The sequence below is a fragment of the Dromiciops gliroides genome, chromosome 1, assembly GCF_019393635.1.
Source record: "Dromiciops gliroides isolate mDroGli1 chromosome 1, mDroGli1.pri, whole genome shotgun sequence".
Taxonomy (NCBI): domain Eukaryota; kingdom Metazoa; phylum Chordata; class Mammalia; order Microbiotheria; family Microbiotheriidae; genus Dromiciops; species Dromiciops gliroides.
Window position 1 is genome coordinate 460,789,110 of NC_057861.1, and position 24,112 is coordinate 460,813,221.

At 37.1% G+C, this 24,112-nt stretch overlaps 1 protein-coding gene across 1 annotated transcript in view; it reads left to right on the forward strand.

Moving 5' to 3' along the window:
- The window catches only part of LOC122726181 (leucyl and cystinyl aminopeptidase), a 131,661-nt gene that overhangs the window by 88,384 nt on the left and 19,165 nt on the right, over positions 1 to 24,112 (forward strand). Inside the window, exons 9-13 of the mRNA XM_043963732.1 lie at positions 626 to 757; positions 1,299 to 1,459; positions 4,127 to 4,215; positions 18,181 to 18,364; positions 21,888 to 22,044. Of these exons, the coding sequence (XP_043819667.1) occupies positions 626 to 757; positions 1,299 to 1,459; positions 4,127 to 4,215; positions 18,181 to 18,364; positions 21,888 to 22,044 (723 nt within the window). The remainder of the gene's footprint in view (positions 1 to 625; positions 758 to 1,298; positions 1,460 to 4,126; positions 4,216 to 18,180; positions 18,365 to 21,887; positions 22,045 to 24,112) is intronic.

Below are 24,112 nucleotides of genomic sequence, written 5' to 3' on the forward strand. Positions count from 1 at the left end.
GGGAATTAGTAGCAAAGCCTTGAGTTCTCCTAATGGATGTCATTAAAATTAGAAAAAAATGTTCTTGGGAGAATAGGAAAAAAAATAGACAACTTCTTTCTGAAGCTTTAAATAATCTTCAAGGTGATTTTAATTTCATAAAGTAATTACTGCATTTAAATGAGTGCATGAAGCAAAGTCAGTAACACAGGAATTCATTTTTGATTTTGCCATTAGGGAGCCATACTAATCTCTGCACTAACTTATAATCATATTATATGAAACTTGCACTGACTGTATCTCTTCTATGTTTTGGGTGACATGCCTTGACCCATATTATTGAAATATGATACATGTAGGGGCAGCTAGGTAGCACAGTGGATAGAGCACTGGCCCTGGAGTCAGGAGTACCTGAGTTCAAATCTAGCCTCAGACACTTAACACTTACTAGCTGTGTGACCCTGGGCAAGTCACTTAACCCCAATTGCCTCACTTAAAAAAAATTATACATGTAAGAATAAAATCAAGCTTCTTTAGTTTGAAGTAAGAAAAGTCTTTTCAGTACATTTATATCCTGAACTAAATCTGTATGCAATGGAAATCCATTCTTTCTGTCTATTCACTTATTTTAACTTTTTTTTTTAAGGGAGCATCTCTTTTGTTAATGCTGAAAAGTTTTCTGACTGAAGACATATTTCAGAGTTCCATCATACTTTACCTACACAATCACAGCTATGCATCTATTCAAAGTGATGACCTTTGGAATAGTTTTAATGAGGTAAGTATTCTGGAAACTTTTGTTCTAGGTATTTCATTTAACTGAAAGTAATGAGAAGTTCAGAAAAACTCTATTCCACATCCTTAGTTAACACAAAAGTGTGAATCAGAAATCCTACAAAATAATGAGAATAGATAAATTACTACCTTTTTGAGAAGCAGCACATTCTTCAAAGGTGTAAAAATCTGGAAAAATGTGTTTATTTTATATCTTCCCTTTTACCGTGTATGTTACTTTTCTGTATGTGATACACACATGCATGTCTGCACACACACACACACACACCCTTCTAAAGTAGATTGTCATTTTAGTTGTCATGTTTTCTGACTTTTTCTTCATTATTTCTGACCAAGGTCTTCGATTGTTAACATCCCTAATTAACTGCAAATTCATGCTACTGGCTTTTTATTAAGACTCAGCCAAAGGTGGTCTTTATCTGATATCCCTAGGCAGAGAGGAAGGTTGGCAAATTAAGTCATCATAAATTTATTTGGCAAAATTGTCTTAAAGGTCTCCAGAGTAAAATTGTTTTATTTTGCAGGTTACAAAAACTCTGGATGTAAAAACAATGATGAAAACTTGGACCCTGCAGCCAGGATTTCCGTTAGTGACTGTTCAAAGAAAAGGGAAACAAATTACAGTACAACAAGAGAGATTTTTTCTAAATACCACAAATTCTGGAATTCATCCTTTGGATTCAAGGTTACTTGTCTTCTCTTTTTATGTGTTGATCCCATCATAGGGTTTTCTTCACGTTTACTCACTAGACACCTTACCCCATGGTGGTACATTACCTCAGTTGACATCTTGCCTTTGGCGTGTACTGCCTGTGTGTCCTTACACTAGTGATTTAACCCCTCAGCTCTTCAGTTTCCTCATCTATAAAGTTATCAGACTAGATAGCCTCTGAGGTCTTTTCTAAGTCTAAATTTTTGATCTCATGATTTTTTTCTCCAGAAAATATCACAGTAAATAAGCCTACTTGTGTAGGTCATTATAGTGAAGAAAAGAAGGTATAATGGAATATTTTACTAATACTATTCTCAACAGTGTGGAAATTTATTCTGATTTGGGGACCCTACCTTTAGGCTGAGATTAGAAAGCCTTAGGCCCTCAGGGTCTCTCCCCCTCCTCCTCAGCTTCAGCTGAGCGAAAAAGCCCCATGGGCTATACAAGATGCCAGGTCAGACAGCTGGGGGGAAAAAAAAGCCCCCAGCTCCCTCCGACCTGAGCAGAGCTATCTGAAAGATAGCCTGTGCTGAGGCATGAGGCTCGAGAGCACACCGCTCCCCCACCCCCACCCCCACCAGCTACAGCTCTGGCTGGCGGATTAGCTTGGTCTGTGGGGGTGAAGGAAGCCCTGAGATTTGAGTGGAGAGAAGAAAAGGTATATATAGACCTGGGAGTGAGACAGGAGGGGGGAGACGGACTAGATAAAGAGACAAGATTAAGGGGGGGGGCTGACTAGAGGAGGATGGACTAGATAGACAAGATTGAAGAGAGGCTGACTAGAGGGGAGCCCGGACAAGGACGGAGGAGAGTTCAGTTCGGAAAAGGAGAGATGGGGAGACGGGGCTGACAAGGTTACAGGCCTTAATACAAACCAGGGAAAGTGTAATGTGCCCTGAGGCCGGAGGCGGCTAAGGCCTTTATTGTATTTAAGAAGTTCGAGGTGCAGCAGGTGGGAAAGAGACCACAGGAAAGCAGTCAGGTCGTACATTTTATTTTCCTGTATTCTTAATTTTCAACAGTATCTCATAAATAAACTCTGCTTGGATTATTTAGTTAAGAGGCTTCTTAATATTTTGCTTATCAATTTGGGAGTGGAGCAGTGTGGTGGAACTTTATAAACGGCCCACATTAAATTAACGAAGTCAGATAGCCAGATAGTCAACAGTCCCCAGATTAGTCCTCCAGTCAGATTAGCCCCCCCAATTAGGCTAGTCAATTTAAAATATTTTTACAACAGGGATCACTTGAGCTATAGTAAAGAATTAGACAGTTCTTGATTTAAGTACATTTGCATTATGCAAATTTGACTTTATGTAAAGAATTCTGAAAGAAATCTGCATTCTAAGAAAATACCCAGTATACACTCTCTTCTCCTGGCCCTTGATGTTCCTGGCCTGTCCCCCCCCCCCCCCAGCTCCCCAAAACCCTCCAAATGAAAGCAGAAGAATGCATCCTCATGGCTTGAGACCTAGCACTGAGAAAGGAGATCTTTGCCCCACTCTGCCTAGGCACCTGCATATCTGGCCCCCAGGTGTCTGTCTTTTGTCCGTCTGTGTTCAGCTACTGCATATCTGTCTCCAGTCCCCTTGTATGACCTGTCCTCTCCTGTTTGTGTCCGTTTCCAGCCCTTATGTGTCTACCCCCACCCCCACCCCCCATGTGTCCTTCCTCTTGGTTCCAGCCAGCCTCCCCAGTAGCTGGGCCACATCCCAGGCCTTTCTCCTCCTGCTTTCACTTTTCTGTTCCTGGCCTCCACAAGTCCCTGAACCCTGTGCCAGCCCTTTCCCTGCATGGGCGTGACCTCCTTCAAGACTGCCTCCCTCTCTCCCTTCCTTAGGTCCTCAGGCAAATTTGCATTACATAAAAATTCCCTTAAGTATGTCTGCAGAGCTGTCCACTTAATGTGAAGCAAGAGCTATCTGCAGTTGATTTTAGACCAGTATAAAGTCAAATTTATTTCTAGACAAAGATACAGTGGGTTCATATTTCCCAACTTCTAGGCCATGGCGAATTTTTATTAGGTTGTATAACTTTTACTACCATGAATCTTAATTTCTTAAAACCTATCAACTTTAAAAGCTGATTCTTTCCTCTACTGCTACTTCTTTCTCTCTGCGTCCTGAATCCTCCAGTGTCCCCCACCACTTCCTTTTTCACCCATTTCCATACACAAATCTTTCCCAGAACCTATAGAAGGAAGATATGGGATAGACAATTGGATAGTTTCCTAGCCTAAAATAGTTTGAGTTGGGAAACCACCGATATAGATCATTTGTCTATACAAATCTCAAGTGTGAGAATATATTCTTTTTTCCCCCTTAAAAATAAAAATTTTAAGCTTTTTTAGCTGCAGTTTAGAAAAAGGGATGGCTGTGTTTAAGATATTTTTTGTATTCATGTTTTTTAATTAATCAAAATATATTTGTTTGATTTTCCTAACATTTTTATTTGCCAGATCGAGGGGGGAGGAACATTTTAAATGTTTTACAGAAATCTGACACAGTTATGGAATACTGTAGTTTGATGAATTGACTCTTGAAATAATAGCTTTAAAATTTTAATTGTTTCCTTCAAAAACCTAGTCAGTTATATAGCCAATTAAAAATGAAGTAATAATAATTTTTTTTCTCTTTATAGCCATCTGTGGCATATTCCACTCTCCTACATCATTAGTGACTGTAAACCACATGAATGTACCCAGGTGGCATTACTAGACAAAAAATCAGGTATCGTATATAACATTTTAAATTCACATTGCATTTTCTTTTTTAATGACTTATTGATCCTTTTAATACTTTTATATCATCTAGGCAGCTAGTGGATTGAGGGTTGAGTTTGAATCAGTAAGATCTGAATTCAGGTTTGACTTCAGACATTTACTGTGTTATATTGGACAAGATGATGTAGGAGGCAAAAAGGGGGTTAACAGAAAAACCTAAGACCCAAGCTCTAATTTAGATCTGAGCTATAAGAGGGATTCAGACCCCAGTTAATGGATAACTTAAAACTTGAGTCTTCATTAATACAAGTCAGGGCCTAGGTTCTCGTTACCCATATTAATCAGCACCCATAACAAGAACATAAACAGGCAGGTCATAGAGACCTTAACTATAACAATGATACACAGACAGTGCATAGAAATTCCAACTGATAAATGAAAATATTTTGAAACTAAGCATGGGAATGAAAAGGTGACATGCACAGAAAAGGCCAAATTTGTCCCTAGATTCACCTTATGATGTGTAAACTCCCAAAACATACCTCCACGGAAAACCATACCTGCCTTGGGGGTTGGTTTAACCCCCCAGGAAGTCCAAGTTAGGATAAACTCTTCCTTGTACCTCCCTAAGGTGGGGATTATTATAATGAGACTGATAATCAATTCATCCATAATATAAATATAGCTGTTTTTTCTTTTCTTATTCGAGAGATACCTTTCCACTTTTCTGGTTCTCTTCCTGTGGTCACTCACAGTTTTGCAGTAAAACTTGGGAAACTGAGTCACTGAGTCTTGGAATTCTTTTGGGACGACTCATAATCAATTTGACTCTAAATCCATCCCACATCAAAGGCACTTGACTTCTGTTTGCCTCAGTTTCCTTTTCTATAAAATGGGGATAATAATAGCTTCTACTACCTAGAACTGTTGTGTTTTGGGTATCAGTCTGAATTTTTATTTATTTTAGTGTTATTTTCCTTTACATTATTGTGGTTATTTTTATATTCTCTTAGTTCTACATTCTTTGTTCCATATCAGTTAATACAAATCTTCCCAAGTTTCTCTGAATTCTTCATGCACCTCATTTTTATAATGTAATATCTACTATATTCACATACTATAATTAAGATATTTGGCAATTAGTGGACATCCACTTTGTTTCCAATATTTTGCTGCCACAAAAAGTATTCCTATGAATATGTGTGTGTGTGTGTGTGTGTGTGTGTATATATATATATATATACACACACACATTATATATACTTATATATGTGTGTGCATATATATATAAGAATGATCAGACTTTTTGTTTTTGACCTCTTTGAAGGTGATTGAAGATAGTTCTGATTAAAATGGAATAGATTGCGGGCAGCTAGGTGGCTCAGTGGATAAAGAACCAGCCTTGGATTCAGGAGGACCTGAGTTTAAGTCTGGCCTCAGACACTTGACACTTACTAGCTTTGTGACCCTGGACAAGTCACTTAACCCTCATTGCCCCAGAAAAAAAAAATGGAGTGGACAATTTAGTGATTTTTGTTGTTGTTCAGTCATATTCAACTTTTTGTGACCCCATTTAGGATTTTCTTGCCAAAGATAATAGAGTGCCATTTCCTTCTCCAACTCATTTTACAAATGAGGAAACTGAGGCAAACAGAGTTAAATGACTTTCCCAGGTTACACAGCTAGTAGGTGTCTGAGGACAGATTTGAACTCAGGTCTTCCTGACTCTAGGCCTGGCACTCTACCCATTTTGCCACCTAGCTGTTACTCACATTATTAATTCCAAGATGATTTCTGGAACAGTTCAGTCATTTCATAGTAGGAGTGCCTTCCTTCAGTCCTCACCATTATTGACTGTTTCCATATTTGATATTCTTTGATGGTAATTTGATAGTCACAAAGCACAACCTCAGATTTATTTTAATTTTAATTTTTTTTTAGTTTTAGTTACTTGCAACATTTTTTGTATTGTTGTGGACAGTTTACATTTCTTTTTTGGAAGAATATTCTTTGATCGTTTATCTATTGTGGAGCACCATTTGATACTTTAAAAAATTCCCCATGTATTTTGGATATCCAACTTTTATAATATTTGTTGCAAAGGTGTTTTTTTTTCCCACCTAAGTCAGTAGTTTCACTATTCAAGTTATTTTGATAGTTTGTACCAAAATAAATAAATAAATATATATATATATATATATAAAATTGCCTTTTTCCTGCTTTTATGATCATCACTATCTCTTGTTTGGTTAGGAACTTTCCATATAGCCATTTTTTAAAATATTACTTCCTTCCATTCTTTTTTCCTTTTTAAAAAAAAAATTATACATAGTCATAAATCCATTGAGAGTTTTTGTGGTTAATGGCAAAAGATTTGGATTTCAATCAGTTTTCTGGCAAACTACTTTCTGGGCTTGCCTAGAAGTTCTAATCTAATAGAGAGTCTTCCCTAATCACCACCACAACCACAATCCCTACCCCCAAAGATTGTGTTCTGTGTTTTATTGAACACTGACTAGTGTTTGATTGCTAATGGTTTCCTTACTTATCTGGTTTGTTCTATTGATCAACTTTTCTTTAACCAGTACCAAACAGCCTTTAATGCTTAATGCTTTCTTTCTTTCTTTCTTTTATTTTTGTGGGGCAAATGAGGGTTAAGTGACTTGCCCAGGGTCACACAGCTAGTAAGTGTCAAGTATCTGAGGCCAGGTTTGAACTCAGGTCCTCCTGAATCCAGGGCTAGAGCTTTATCCACTGCGCCATCTAGTTGCCCCTTAATGCTTTCTTTATATCATAGTTTTAGATGTGATAGTGCTAAACCTCTGTCATTCCTTCTTTTTTGCCCAGTATTTCCCTTGATAATTCCTTTTGTTCCAACAAATTTTGTTGTTATTTTGTCAGTTTAATAAATTAATTTGTTAGTGTGGTTGTATAACAGAAAATATATAAATATTTTAATTAATACCATTTTTATCATTGGCATTGTCTAATCATAAAATACTAATCTTTCTGTTGTCTTTTTATTTCTATGAAAAGCATTTAGAAATAAATCCTGTGACTTGGTAGGTTAATGCTTTCCTATATTGTGAATTCTTTATTTCATTTTAATTGAATCAATCTTGCGATTTCTGGACTTTGTTAGTAATATACAAAACAGCTAATGATTTTATGAGCTTATTATTTTGTCCTGCTGCTTTACTGAAGCTACTCGTAGCTTTGACTATCTCTTTCCTCGGCTTTCTGGGGTTCTCTGAGTCAACGCCTTATCATCTTCAAATATAGATAATTTTGTTTACTTTTTGTCTTTGCTCATTCCCTCAATTTATTTTTCTTATCTAATTGCAATAGCATAGATTAAAAACGAGATAGTGGGGACTCTATACCTGATCTTATTGGGAAAGCTTTTAGTGTTTTCTTATAAATAATGAGCTTTTGCATTGAGATACAGTATATATATATACTATTGATTTAACTGAAGTAAGCATCTTTTGTTCCTGGACCCTTTAGTGTTTATTTCTTTTTTTAACATAAATGAAAACCATGCCACTGGCATTTGTTTGTATAAATGAGTATTTTGTTAATGGCTTTTTTCAGTGTCTAATGATAAAAGAATGTGATTTTGTGAGGTTTAAAAAAATGATTTATATTTATTTATTTTTTTAATGTTGGAACCCCTATAACTGTTGTAGATCTAACCTAATCATACTGGATAACATTTTTTTTAAGATGGGGCAGTTAGATGGTGCAGCAGATAGAATACTAGTCCTGATGTTGGGGGGATCTGATTTCAAATCTCACCTCTGACACTTACTAGCTGTATGACCCTGGGCAAATCACTTAATCCCAATTGCCTTAAAAAAAAATCCTGGGCCATCTCCAGTCATCCTGATATATATCTTGCCACTGGACCTAAATGACTCTGAAGGAGAGAGTAAGGTTGGTGACTTTGCACAGCCCTCCCTCACTTAAATCCAATTCACTGCAAGTGATTACATCACCCTGATGTCATGGTCCTCTTTGAGAATGAAGTACAAACAATAACAACTGGATAACTTTTCAAATATATTGCTGTAACTGTTAATATGGTTATTTAATATTTTTATATCATTATTCATTGGTAATATTAATTTCTATATTTTTTCTATATTTTTTCCTCTTCTGATTTGGGCACCAGGACCGGACCATACTTTTCTTTTCTTTTCTTTTTTTTAAATTATAAAAGTATTTTAGGGCAGCTAGGTGGCGCAGTGGATAGAGCATCGGCCCTGGAGTCAGGAATACCTGAGTTCAAATCCAGCCTCAGACACTTAACACTTACTATCTATGTGACCCTAGGCAAGTCACTTAACCCCAATTGCCTCACCAAAAAAAAAAAAAAAAAGTATTTTATTATTTTCCAGTTACATGTAGAGATAGTTTTCAACATTTTTTAAATAGGATTTCTAGTTTCAAATTTTTCTCCCTCTCTCTCTTCCCTTCCCCTGCCCCAAGACAGCAAGTAATCTGATATAGGTTATATATGTACAATAACATTAAACATATTTCTGCATCAGTCATGTTATAAGAGAACAATCAGAGCAAAAAGGAAAAACCTCAAACAACAGAAACAAAAGAAACAGTATGGTTAAATCTGCATCCATATTCTACAGTTCTTTTTTTTTCTGGATTTGGAGAGCATTTTCCATCATGAGTCCTTTGGAACTATCTTGGACCATTGTATTGCTGAGAAGAGTCAAGTCTATCACAGTTGATCAATACATAATGTTGATGATACTGTGTACAATGTTCTCCTGGTTCTGCTCATCTCACTTATCATCAGTTCATGCAAGTCCTTCCAGGTTTCTCTGAAATCTGCCTGCTCATCGTTTCTTACAGCACAATAGAATTCCTTTACATTCATATACCACAACTTGTTCAGCCATTCCCCAATTAATGGGCAGCCCCTCAATTTCCAATACCTTGCCACCACAAAAAGAACAGCTATAAATATTTTTGTACATGTGGGTCTTTTTCCCTTTTTTATGATCTCTATGGGAAAAAGACCCAATAGTGGTATTGCTGGGTCAAAGGGTATGCACAGCTTTATAGCCCTTTGGGCATAATTCCAAATTGCTCTCCAGAATTGTTGGATCAGTTCACAGCTCCACCAACAATGCATTAGTGTTCCAATTTTTCCACAGCTTCTCCAACATTTATTATTTTCCTTTTTTGTCATATTAGCCAATCTGATAGGTGTCAGGGGGTACTTCAGAGTTATTTTAATTTGCATTTCTTTAATCAATAGTGATTTAGAGCATTTTTTCATATGGCAGTAGATAGCTTTGATTTCTTCATCAGAAAACTGCCTGTTCATATCCTTTGACCATTTCTCAATTGGGGAATGACTTGGATTCTTATAAATTTTATTTAGTTCCCGATATATTTTAGAAATGAGGCCTTTATCAGAAGTACTGGCTATAAAAATTGTTTCCCAGCTTTCTGCCTCCCTTCTAATTTTGGATGCATTGCTTCTGTTTGTACAAAACCTTTTTAATTTAATGTAATCAAAATCATCCATTTTGCATTTCATAATATTCTCTCTCTTGTTTGGTCATAAACTGTTCTCCTTTCCAAAGATCTGAAAGGTAGACCTAATTTATCTATGCTATCACCTTTTATACCTAAATCATGTACCCATTTTGACCAGACCATACTTTTTTTGTAGAAAAGGTATTTTCTTTATTTTTACCAGCAGTTTTATGTAGTGTAGTGGTTAATTGTTCTGTAAATGGTTAATAATTTTTTTTTTAGTGAGGCAATTGGGGTTAAGTGACTTGCCCAGGGTCACACAGCTAGTAAATGTTAAGTGTCTGAGGCCGGATTTGAACTCAGGTACTCCTGACTCCAGGGCTGGTGCTCTAGCCACTGCACCACCTAGCTGCTCCAATAAAATTTAATTTTAAATCTATCTCAGGCTAGAAATTCACTTATGATTTGCTAAAATTCTTTTTCTAACATCAGATTGTCTAAATTCTATGTCTTCTCTCTTTTAATTTTGATATTTTATGTTTTAAAATAAATGCTTTTTATTTCTTTTTATGTATTATTCTTTTTATCATGCTACTGTATTCGTTTATTGTCTCCTTTAATTTTTTATTTGACATGATTGGATTTCTTATGCACCATCATGTCATCTGCAAGTAATTTAAAAAAATATTTCGAGGGGCAACTAGGTGGCATAGTAGATAAAGCACCAGCCCTGGATTCAGTATGATCTGAATTCAAATCTGACCTCAGACACTTGACACTTACTAGCTGTGTGACCCTGGGCAAGTCACTTAACCCTCATTTCCCCGCCCCCCCCCCCCCAGTTTTGACCTCTTTATTTCTAACATCAGCCTTCTAATACTGTGTCAAATAAAAACAGTAAAAGTGGGCATCCTTGTTTTTTACTTGGCTTTAGTGGGAATACTTCTTATGTTTCTCAATTGCATATTATCTATTGGCTTAAGGTAAGTAGATTTCATTGTTCTGAGGAAAAATCACTGTGCTTCCTTTTTGTTGAGGGGAAGAGGAAGAGAAAAAATGGGAACAAGTATAGAGTATCTACTGTGTGTCAGGTACTGTGCTAAGTGCTTTGCAGATATGATCTCATTCAGTCCTCTCAAACTACCTTGCTAAGTAGTTGAGGAAACTGAGGCAGGCAGAGGTTAAGTGACTTGCCCAAGGTCATTAAGTTTGAGGCCAGATTTGAACTCAGGTCTTCCTGACTCCAGGCCCATTGTTCTATCCACTGTGCCAATTAACTTGCCCCCGAATGAATATCGTATTTTATTGAAAGCTTCCTCTTTATTGATGTAATCCTTTTTTCCCCTTAATATATCATATTATCATGAGTTTTCTGATAGTAAACTAGCTTTACATACTTGGTATAAACCTTTCTTGGTTATGGTGAATATTGTTAATGTATGGCCATATTTTATTAGCTGATATTTTATTTAATTTTAGCTGTTATTTTCTTTTTGGGGTATCTTTACCAAGTTTAAAAATCAACTCCATATTTATCATAAAAAGTATTGGAGATATTGGGGAGTATCCCATCTTTATCTGTATTGTTCATATTTATTGCCTAAACCTGTCATTTCATTGGTTTGAACAATATTTAATGAGGCTATTCCCTTTAACAGTGCCAAATGGCAAATGATCTGTAGCTTTTATCGCCTTAGAAAGTTACTGAGGGACATTGAGGGGTGATGTGACTTCCATAGGGTGATACCATTGTTGGCTTTTTTTTTTTAGATTCCAAACAGCCTCCCTTCTTTCTCTTCCCAGCCCACACTAGAGAAGGCCACCATTTCACAAAAATATACATATATGTATATATATGTGTGTGTGTGTGTGTATGTGTGTATAAAACCATACTATGATATTTCTATTTATCAGTTCTTTCTTTGAATGTGGATAGCAGTCCCTTGTGGTTTATCTGACTAATTCTAATACTCAAAATAGCTTAGTCATTCAGAGTTATTCAAATAATATTGCTGTTACTATATACAATGTCCTCTTGGTTTTGGTCATTTTACTGTATTATTTCATGTAAGTCTTTTTATGTTTTTCTAAAATCAACTAGCTCATCATTTCTTTTTTTGTTTGTTTTTTTGTTTTGTTTTTTTGCAGGGCAATAAGGGTTAAGTGACTTGCCCAGGGTCACACAGCTAGAAAGTAAAAGAGTCTGAGGCCAGATTTGAACTCAGGTCCTCCTGAATCCAGGACCAGTGCTTTATCCACTGTGCCACCTAGCTGCCCCAGCTCATCGTTTCTTATACCACAGTAGTATTCCATCACAATCATCTATCACAACTTGTTTAGCCATTCTCCAATTGATGAGCATCCCCTCAATTTTCAGTTCTTTGCCACCACAAAGAGGTGCAATATTTTTTTTTAGAACATGAAGATTCCTTTCCTTTTTCCCTGACCGCTTTGGGAAACAGACCCAATATTGGTTTTGTGACTCTTTGGCATAATTCCAGATTGCTAATTTGAAATGGTTAGATCAACTTACACTTCTACCAACAGTGTATTAGCATCCCAGTTTTGGGGACATATTGGTTGTTTGTCCTTTTTTCTAGAAGAGAACCAATGATGTCACAATTTTGGGGTCAAATCTGTTTGACTATGGCTGACCAGCCCAGTATAAACTCAGAAGGCTCTACTACACGTTAGACACAAATAGTACAGGGTCACATAGCCAGTGTGTATCAGAAATGGTGGGATCTGAACACTAACTCTGAAGCCCAGCTAGCAGCAGTAACACATTTGCTTTTGAAAAAAAACTCTTTTGTGACTGTTCGAGCCAAGAGTTTTTTGTTTAGTTTGGTTTTTCTGGGAAAGAGAGCTAATTCTTGGGTTACTTATTTTTTTCCTGAAATTAACTTGTTTAAATAATTAATCAAATGTCACCTTAGATAATTTTCATTTTTGCAAATAATTACTGCCTCTAAATTTCATAATTTGTAGGAATATAGTGTGAAGAATTTTCTCTGTCTTTAATTCTGTAATTACATTCTTTGATGAGTAATAGTTAGGATTTCCCCTTACTGTCACAGGATGTCTCTCTACTCTTTGCCTGTCATTTGCCACTCTAGAAAATCTTCCTTAATTAAGTCCTCATATACAGCACCTATCATCTTTCTTCCTTTAACATCATCTGAGATTTAACTTAACCTAATCTTTTAACTTTTCCTTTTGTCTCGTTTGCCTTTCAAATCTTGTTTTGACCTCACTATCCAGAAATTAGTTGATTCCCTCCACCCCAGTTTTGTTATTACTTCCTGGCTTTGTTGTTCTCTTTGGTTTTTCTTTTCTACTGATATTTAATAACGTCTGTTTCTGTATGGCTTTAATATTTATAGAATGTTTTCTATACATTAATCCATGTGAGCCTCATATAGTAAGACTTTGAGGTAGGGATTGCAAATCCTATTTTACAAATGAGGAAATTAAATTTCAGGAAGCTGAAACAAATTGACTAAACTAAGCATCATAGAAGGTATTTGAATCCAGGTCTTGTGTCTGGGTTTAGTTCTCCATCCATTAAGCTATACTGCTTTTTCCATGTTAAATAGCATACTGAATAAGGTTCCAAGATGCCTACAGATAGTTTTATTCTAGAGCCTTATGGCACGGAGGTGATTCTAGCTTCTCAAAGGCTGTGCAGCAGAGTACGGGCTCTGTACTCCAGTACCACATTGGAAATGCTTCAAGTACCATCTTAGCAGTAAACTAAATATACTTCCCAGGACCCCTCTAACTAAGGGCTTATCACCAGTAGGTTGGCCATATGGTGACAAATTCTTGGACCATGGCAACCAATAATAAAGAAAGAAAAAATATCAACTGTTTCTTGATCCTGTTCTGCAGTGATAATGGCAGGGCACTGAAAGGGTGTATAACAAGGGTTGTTAACCTTTTCTTATGTCACCAATGCCCTTATTAGTCTGGCAAAGCCTGTAGCCCCCTTCTCAGAATGTTTTTAAATGCACAAAATAAAATATATAAGATTACAAAAGCTAATTATATTGGAATATAATTATCAGCATGTTTTTTTTAGAAGTTCACAGACCTCAGCGTAGACAGTGATAAGAATCACACAATTTTTAAACCATCCAGGAACATTGACTTAGTTGTTGCTACTGTAAATGTAAGAACCTTGTCCAGAGACCAGCAAATACACCGGTATCAGAGGAGTTGTATTTTATCCTTCTTGACAGGAAATCTTAAACAAAACCAGAAGGCAGGAGGAAATTTGTAGCTAAGTTGAAATATGGCTTACAATTTCTCCTTGGAGAGAGACAAATAAAGTTGCTATCAGGATTGATTTTAATTTTTGTCCACAGGCAAAAAGAAATATTTTGTGAGATATTTGGTCACCCCATATTGCAACATCCATGATTTGTTGTTCAGTCATTTCAGTTGTGCCTGACTCTTTGTGATCCCATTTGGGGTTTTCTTGGCAGAGATACTGGAGCAGTTTGCCATTTCCTTCTCCAGCTCATTTTACAGATGAATAACTGAGGCAAACAGGGTTAAGTGACTTGTCTAGGGTCACACAGAGATGTTCAGTGATAAGTATTTGCAAAAAGAGCAACATAATTGGACAGTAATTAGACAGAGAAAGCCTATGAAAAAAATTGATGACTGTCCAAATTTAAGTCATCTTTTAACATGCTATTCATTGACTCAAATTCAGTAATGAGTTTAGGCGTGGATAATGAAAAATACGTTGGAAAATATGGATCAGGAATAAAGATTGAAAGAAGCCAAACTTGTAGGCAACACAGGAGTCTCACACATATATATCATTAGTATTTTATTTAAGAGAAGAATTAGTGGGTGCTGGATAATGTCAAATAACATCTCATAAGAGATCAAATTGATCATATTTTAGCAGATAAAAATGATTAGTTACTGATGGAGGAGACATTAGGAAATCAACCATCTATGCCTTTTCAGACCATTGACTTGTTAGAACAAAGATAAAATTTAATGCAGAGCTAGAAGAAAGAACAAAAATGAGAACAGGATATGTTATGAAATTAAAATAACTCTAACCTGACCTATTCACACAAGGTATTGATTGTGAAAAATGGAATAGGAACAGAAGAAATGACACAAATTATACTCTCAATCACCACTGTCTCACATGATAAAATGGCCTTGCTCCTTACTTAGGCAACCCCTCTACTTGCTCAAATGATCCTTTTTCTTCTCATCTCCTCCAATATATTGTCCCCTGTCATCCCCACTCTGTCACTTAGTTTCAGTCTCTCCCTCTCTTCTCACTCTTGTCCTACTGCCTGCAAACATGCCAATGTCTCTCCTATTCTGAAAAAAAAAAACCCAACAACAAAAATGATCCTTCCATCCTTGCTACTGTTATTTTATATCTTTTTTGCCCTTTGTGGCTAAACTTGTTGTAAAGTCTGTCTATAATAGGTGCTTCTACTTTTTCTCTTTTCTCTTCTAAATCTCTTACAGTCTGGCTTCTGACCTTGTCATTCCACTGCAACTTTCCAAACTTACTGATGATCTCTTAGTAACCAACTATAATGACTTAATCAATCTTCATTTTCTTAGAAGTCTCTATAGTGGGGCAGCTAGGTGGCACAGTGATCACGGGCCCTGGATTCAGGAGGATCTGAGTTCAAATCCAGCCTCAGACACTTGGAACTTACTAGCTGTGTGACCCTGGGCAAGTCACTTAACCCCAATTGCCTCACACACACACAAAAAAAAAGCAGTCTCTGTAGCCTCTGACACTATTGATCACCCTCTTCCTTGAAACTCTCCTCTAAGTTTTTAGGACATCACTCTCTCCTGGTTCTTCCTACCTGTCTTGACTGTTTCCTCTAAGTCTTTTCTGTTGAGTCTTCAATCCAGACACATCCTCTAACCATAGATGTCCCTCAGGGTTTTGTCCTGGGTCCTGTCCTGTCCTGTCCTGTCCTCTCCTCCCTCCATACTACTTCACTCGGTGATCTCATCAGCTCCTGTGCATTGTCATGTCTATGCTAGATATTCTCAGGTCTACCTATCCTGCCCCAGACTCTCTGCTGATCTCCAATCTCACACCTCCAGCTGCCTTTCAGACATCTCGAAAGGGATGTGCAAAACAGAACTTAATAGCTTCCCCTCTAAAACCTCCCCCTTTCCTACCTTTGCTATTATTGTGGAGGGCATCCCACCCTCCTTGCAGGTTCTCATGCTTGCAAGGACTCCTCACTATCTTTCACCCTCCATAACCGGTCTGTTGTCAAGGTTAGCCAATTTCATCTTTGTAACATCTTTCTAATATGTCATCTCTCTAGTTTACCTTGTGTCTCAATCACTTAATAACCTGCTGGTGGGTGCAGACCCAACCTCTCCCCACTTCAGTCCATCCTCGATTTAGCCACTAAAGTTATTTCTCTATAAAGTGCAGGTCTGACTATGTCACCTGCTATTCAGTAAGCTCTAGTGGCTTTCTGTCACCTCCAGTATCAAATACAAAAATCTTCTCTTTGGCATTCAAAGTCTTTCATAACCTAGCCCACTCTTACCTTTCCAGTCTCCTTATATTCCCTGACACATACCCTTCGATCCAGTGACACCAGCCTCCTGTTTCATGAACTGGATAATCTCTCAGCTCTGGGCATGTTCTCTGGCCCTCCCCCATGCCTGGAACACTCCCCCCCCTCCTCTCTGACTTTTGGCCTCCTTGGCTTCCTTTTAAGTCCCAACAAAAATCCCGCTTTCTACAGGAAGCCTTCCACAACCCCTCTTAATTCTAATTCCTTCTCTCTGTTAATTATTCCCTATTTATCCCATATATAACTTGTTTGTATATATTTGTGCATTGTCTCCTCCATTTAGGTTGTGAGATCCTTGAGGGGAAGGACTGTTTTCTACCTCTGTATTCCTAGCACTTAGCACTATACTTATTTAGCCCACAGTAGGCACTTAATAAATGTTTATTGATATCTTGCATGTGTGTAATAATTTTTATGATGCCTTCCCAATTAGACTATCAGTCAACAAGTTGACAAGCATTTATTAAGACCTACTATGTTCCGGGGACTTTGCTAAGTGCTGGGAATAAATACAAGCAGAAAGATAGACAGCCCTTATTGGGGGAGGGAGGTGAAGGTACCTGGCCTGGGCGTAATAAAGTCCTTTGGAGAGGAGTCAGCAGTACAGCCTAGAGAGGGATGAAAATATAATTGGCCCGAGCCTCCTGCTTAAACTGCAGGTTTGGGGAGGAACCAGCTAACCAGAGAAAGTAGCCACAAAGGTGAAGGATACTTCCAGTGTGAGAAGTTGTCCAGTTGCCCGGGGTAGAATGAGCTTCCAGGGTGAAGTTTTCTGTGGCATGGTAGACAAAGCTCTGTGGAGATGAGGCAGCAGGGCAGCCTGGAGAAGAATGAAGATGGATTGAAGAATATAAACTCTTTGAATGTTGGGACCATGTTTTTGTCTTTATTTCTGTTTCTCAGAACTTAGCACAGTACCAGGCACAAAGCTGGCACTTATAAATGCTTATTGACAGACTGATTCAGTGATTTCTTACTGGTCTGCCATTTTATGGCGAGTACAACCCAAATGTTCCTTTATAAAAACAGTAATTGACTTTTCATTACTCTGACAAATACTCTGTAAACCAATATTGAGGCATTTCATCTGCTTTTAAGTTTGTAGTTTGATCACATTAACAATACACAGAAACGAAACTGTCATTCTTCTACTGATTGTGTTAACACACCAGAGTCGCCTCCTCTGGCTTTAACTATAGGATATAATAACTCTTGTACATTTTCACTGTTTCTCCATGCCTGTAGTTTGAGTCACTATTCAAAATCATTTGGAAGATATGGAAAATACAAACAGAACTCATTAATTGCTTTAAAGTAGTACCTCCTTTTTAAAAAAAATATATCATTGAAAAAAATGTATATCATTGGAGGGGGCAGCTAGGTGGCACAGTGGATAAAGCACTGGCCCTGGATTCAGGAGAACCTTAGTTCAGACGCTTGACACTGTGTGACCCTGGACAAGTCACTTAACCCTCATTGCCTCACAAAAAAACCAAAAACAGAAATAAAATAAATCATTGGCCCCATTGCTTTGTATGCTGATACCTCAATGACAAGCAGTATTCTATCTGTCATCTGGATTCTAGTGCTATGTTGACATTGTGTCATGTTGCTTATCAGCCATCTGTAAGTGGACATTTCCTTCCAGTCAGCCTTTTCTGAGAAATTTTAGAGATGTAATGAGCTTGTTTTACTACTACATTGTTGTGTTATAAGCAGGATAATAATGAATATGAAATTGATTTCCTAGAAAAAAAATATTTTAAATGGGAAATTGCTAATTTTGAAACAGAATGAAGCTACCACTTAATAACTAACAATCTATACTCTTCTTCCCTCCTTTCTCTCTCTTTTTTCTGAATTAGATGTCCTCAATCTTACAGAAGAAGTACAGTGGGTTAAGTTCAATGTGGATATGACTGGGTACTACATAGTACACTATGCAGAAGATGACTGGGAAGCACTAATTAAGCAATTGCAAAGAAACATTAGTGTCTTGAGTGACAAAGACCGAGCTGGCCTTATCAACAATATTTTTGAACTTTCAAGGTAAGGAATTATTTCTTCTTGACATGAGTCCTTGAAAAATGTTGAAAAATCAAACCAATAAATATTTAATGCCTACCATGAATTCCACTTTTCAGAGTGCTGGAGGGGTTATCCAGAAATGTAAAACCCAAGACCTGTTCCCAAGGATCTTTGAATCTAGTTGAGGAGAGAAGACAAAAACAAATACAAATTTAAATAAAGGATTTCAGTTACAATTCATGACAAAGTAAGAGAGATTTCACACTCAGTCAGCAAGCATTTATTAAGCATTATATTCCAAGCATTGTAATAAGAGCTGGGGATTCAAAGTCAATAGTAAAAGACTTGGGGGCAGCTACGTGGCACAGTGGATAAATTACCGGCCCTGGATTCAGGAGGACCTGAGTTCAAATCCGGCCTCAGACACTTGACACTTACTAGCTTGTGTGACCCTGGGCAAGTCACTTAACCCCCATTGCCCCGCAAAAAAACCCAAAACAAAACAAAAACCCCAATATATAATAGTAAAAGACACTACCCACAAGGAGCTTAGTCTAGTGAGGGAGTCAACGTCTGGATATATATGCTTTTAGATACAGATACAAGGTAGTTTTTGAGGGAAAGGCCCTATCATCTGAGGGGATCAGAAAAAATTTCATCTAGAAATGTGGCATTTTAGGGGAGTCTTAAAGGAAGGAATGAGTAGTGAGGAGTATATTTTAGACCTGGAAAGCAGTTAATGTCAAGACAGTAGTTGCTAAATGAATTGTGATTCAGTCAACCATTAACAAGCATTTATTAACTGCTTACTATGTGCCACATATATATTAATATATTGATGATGATGATAAGGAGATGAATGAAAAGCCCATAAGACAGAGTTTCTGGGTAATTTATTAGTTAGGCTAGCTGATAATAAGTTGATGGTCAGTGATTTCTCTTAGTAACCAAAGACAAAACCATGGAGATCCCAGAATGCTTAAATACCTTTAGAAAAGGTGGTACTCTGACAGGTAAAAGTCAACCTTGGCTATCAGAAAAACCTGGAAAGACCCACATGAACTGAAGCAGAGAGAAATGTACTGTATACAGAATAACAGCATTAGTGTAAGATGATCTCCTGGGAAGCACATGCTTATTTTCAGAAAGGCAATGATCCAATATAACTCTGAAGAAATTATAAAAATTGCAATCCATTTAAAGAGAAAGAACTGATGGTATCTGAAAACAGACTGAAACACATTTTTTTTTTGACAATTCCTCAATCTGAAGTTTTGTTTTTATTTGTTTTCTCTCACAACCTAGCTAATGTAGAGTTGTTTTCCATGACTACTCACATATAATTTATATTGAATTGCTTGAGTCTTGGGGTGGGGGTGGGAATGGAGGGAGGAAGAGAAGTTGGAACACAAAGTTTTTTTAAAAATTGACTTCAAAATTTGCTTTTATGTGTAATTTGGAAAATAAAATTCTAAAAAAAAAAAATCAACCTTGATTGGTGAACAGTTAGTGAGGAAGCAGACATATTAATGAGGAGGTGGGCTAAAAGTCTTCAGCTCCTCCTGCTGAGAACATGGCTTCATCATGAAACTCGGCCACCTCCAGCAATCTGGACAAAGGAATCCATTTCTATCTAGATCTCTCTGGTTGGTTTTCTCTTTCATGAGCTAGAGCAGTGGAGGAGTACAAGGGCATGGACGTTAATGGTTTGGGGCTGGAATTCACCAGATTAGAGTCTGTTTATACCATAAACAAAAGTAAGATCTCTTAGTTGGGGTCCTGTTCAAGATGGAGAGATAGAGCTTGTATCTAAAGAATTAGGCCGGGGGCAGCTAGATGGCGCAGTGGTTAAAGCACCGGCCCTGGATTCAGGAGTACCTGAGTTCAAATCCGGCCTCAGACACTTAACACTTACTAGCTGTGTGACCCTGGGCAAGTCACTTAACCCCCATTGCCCTGCAAAAAAAAAAAAAAAAAAAGAATTAGGCCAATCCCATCCATGTGCCTTGTCCTTCAGAGATGGGCTGAATGACCCATAGGGACTGGTCCCCAAATGAGGAAACAGAAAGGAAAAACCTCTCTTAATTTAATAATTGGTTATTAATAGAATAATAATCACTTCTCTCAATAATGATAATAGTTTGTTTTTTGAATAGTCTAGTTTTTAAGGAAATTATTTTTAAAATGCCCATAGTTTAAATGTTGCACTTAATATTTAGTCATTAATTTCAATGGCATCTGATAAAACCTAGGTGTTTCCCAGGCTGGTATATAGTTCTACTTATACCACTGCAGTGTTTTGTTTTTTCTTTTTCCTTTCAAATGTAGTCTTCTTTCTTAAGGTGAGAATAACAATGATCTTATGGGATGCATAATCCTTTGTAGAGTTTTAAAATATCTAGGCAGTTAGGTTGTTTTAGCCTAATCTGACAAACAAAATAAATGTAAGACATGACCTTTCTCCTTAAAGGTTACAGTGAAACTGAGGTTATGCTTAACACTGGGAAAAACAATGTAAATAAATAAATGCTATGCTATCTGGTATTAAGTGGTGGTAGACCAGAACAGTCAGCAGAAAGATGCAGTTTGAGTTGGGCCTTAAAGGGTGGGTGAGATTAGGATGGGCTTCTGTGAAGGAAGGGTTTATTCTAGACCGGAGGACTGGCATAATTGAAGGCAGAGAAGCGGGAATATGCAGAGATTGGACACTATTCAGGAAAGACCTTGTGGCTTTGCCAAAGAGCGCTTATTTTAGAGTATGGAGGTCTTAGGAAAAACAAAAGTAGCTAGGTGGGGTCATGTGAAATTAAAGAAGGCTTTGATTCAGTAGGCAGTAGTGAACCATTGCAGTTGACTTGAATAAATCTCCACACTGGTTGGAGATTTACTTTACCTATATATAAATTGAGGGCCTTTAGGGTAAGGTCTTATCCAGGTCTAAAATTTAGTACACAGATATTTTGCTCTTCTTTTTCCAATGGTCCTTTGACTGAAAAAGAAAAGGGTTGGTTTTTTGTTGTTGTTTTCAGGGGCAGTGCTCTGACAGTTACTGATCATCATTTATTTTCCTTTATATTGAATAATCTTTTCCCACTTTTATGGTTCTCCTTTATGACCCTAACTCACCCTGACTATTGTAAGATTTTTTTCTGAAAAATACGAGTTCTGTACAACAGCTTTACAGCTTTGTGAAAAAGTCCAAAAAAATGTATGCCAAAAGGAAAAAAATAATATTGCTTATCTCTCTTACCTCTTTCCAGAAGGTCTAAATTGAAATCAGTCCTCTCCCTGCTGTCAAAGAACATTTAATACTTTTCCCAGATGAACAGCTATTTTCAAGTGATTTATTGGTTCAAAAATTAACTGCTATCATTCCATTTACCCCTTCTTTGTGAAATATGTTTTCATCTTCATCCTTACCTAAACTTGATCAAGAAAATTTAAACCTATTTTTTTCTAGATGCCATGATTCAATTTAAATTTCATATAATTGGTTTGTCTCTCTCCTGATTAATTCTTTTTTCCATATTTTCTGACACTTTAGCCTAGGAAAGGTGTCTCTGAAAAAGGCCTTTGATCTGATTGATTACCTTGGAAATGAAACTCACACTGCACCAATCACTGAAGCCCTCTTCCAAACCACTATTATCTATGATCTGCTTGAAAAGATTGGAGAGATAGAGCTAGCCAAAAGAATGGTGGTATGTTTGCATTTTCTATAGCTTTACTTGTCTGTGAACTTGAATATTAATTCCTAGTTTGTTCCTCCTTCCCAGCAATAATGGATTGTTATTCACCTAATCAAGTTTCATTTCCCTCAGTTTAACAGTTGTGAAATCTTCATCTTAAAAGGAGATTTGGGGCAGCTAGGTGGCACAGTGGATAAAGCACTGGCCCTCGATTCAGGAGTACCTGAGTTCAAATCCAGCCTCAGACACTTGACACTTACTAGCTGTGTGCAAGTCACTTAACCTTCATTGCCCCACAAAAAAAAAAAAAAAAGGAGATTTGGGGAAGCTAGGTGGTGCAGTGGATACAGCACTGGCCCTGGATTCAGGAGGACCTGAGTTCAAATCCGGCTTCAGACACTTAACATTTACTAGCTGTGTGACCCTGGGCAAGTCACTTAACCCTCATTGCCTCACAAACAAACAAACAAACAAATAAATAAATAAAAGGAGATTTGATGAGCCAGAATGAAAGTGTCTTGACAATCAAAACACAGTCATTCTTCTCAATGTTTCTGTATTTTTCCTATTGCATGTGGCTTTTTGAAATATAGATATTCAGATTTATATAGTTTATATCTATATAAAAATTTAATTGTGGTAGTCTGTCCCTTCTCAGCTTCCTTTTGCTTTCTTAATTTTTTTTGTCATTCTTTTATTTATTTTCTTTTGTGGGGAGGGTAGCATTATCATTACTCCCCCAGAACTCTCCCTTGTAGCAAACAAGTTTCATCAGGCAAAATATATTCATATTGTACTGGTCATGCCTGAAAACATATGTCTCCTGCATCTATAATCTCCTACCTTTCCACCAAGAGGTAGGAGGCTGGTCTCATCATCAGTCTTCTGGTGCTGTGGTTGGGCATTGCACTGATCAATTTTGAAGTCTTTCAGAGTTATTTTTCTCTACGCTGTTGTGGACATTATATCAGTAGTTCTGGTTCTGGTTACTTTACTCTTCATTAGTTCACATGAGCATTCCCAGGGTTCTCTGAATTCATCTTTATAGTCTTTTCTTACATTACGTTCATATAGTCTAATTTGTTCAGCTGTGTCCCAGTTAATGGATTTTTTGACAGTTTATTGAGAATTTTTTTTGTTCTTATATATTTGTATCAATTCCTTATACAACAAGGATGCAAAAATTTTCCCACTTAATTGTTTTCCTTCTGATCTTTTTGTTTTTTAAAAAACAATTCAATTGTATGTAAACAAAGTTGTCTGTTTTATTTCCTCTCATCCTCTATCCATTGTTTAATGAAAACTCCTCCCTTGTCTTAAGTTGTGAAAGGCATCTCTTTCTGTCCCTGATTTGTTTATGATATACCTTTTATGTCTAGGTAATACATCCATTTGGAGCTTATTGTGGTATATGGTGTGAGTTGTTGATCTAAGCTTAATATCTCCCAGACTGCTTTCAATCTTCCCTGAAGTGAGGCCATACCCTCTGTATTGTGTGTCCTTGAATTTATCAAAGGTTATGCTACTGTATCCAGTTGCTTCGGGATCTTGCTTACCTGATCTGCCTTTGATGAAATTTTCTATTTTTTTTTAAAACAATACTAAATAGTTTTGATGATTGTTGCTTTGGAGTATATAGCAGTTAGGCAAATTTCTCTCAAAATTCCCATCTAAAATATGTGGATTACTATTTTTGCTGTAAAGTCTTGGGTGGTCAGGGGATGAAAATCTCTCTCTGGCTGTTGTGACAATGACTTGGGCTACCTACTGCCTGTGAATCCTGGGTCCCTGTTTCAAATTTTATTTGTAATCCATTTATTCCAATTTTATTTCATTATCTTTCACCAAAGCTGCCCATAATGATGAGTCTCTGGGTGTACTTTTGACCTCTGTAGGTTAATACATCTGATAGATCTGACTAGTGTATACAGTTAAGTAGGAATCCCAAATAATCTACTTTTTTGCATTTTGTGAGGCACTGAGCAAAGCGTCTTCCCTAAGGAGTCAGGAAAGCAATCACCTTGAAGAGGGGGGAAACACCCATTTGACCCCAGAAAGAATTCTCAGGGCCTGCCAGGAC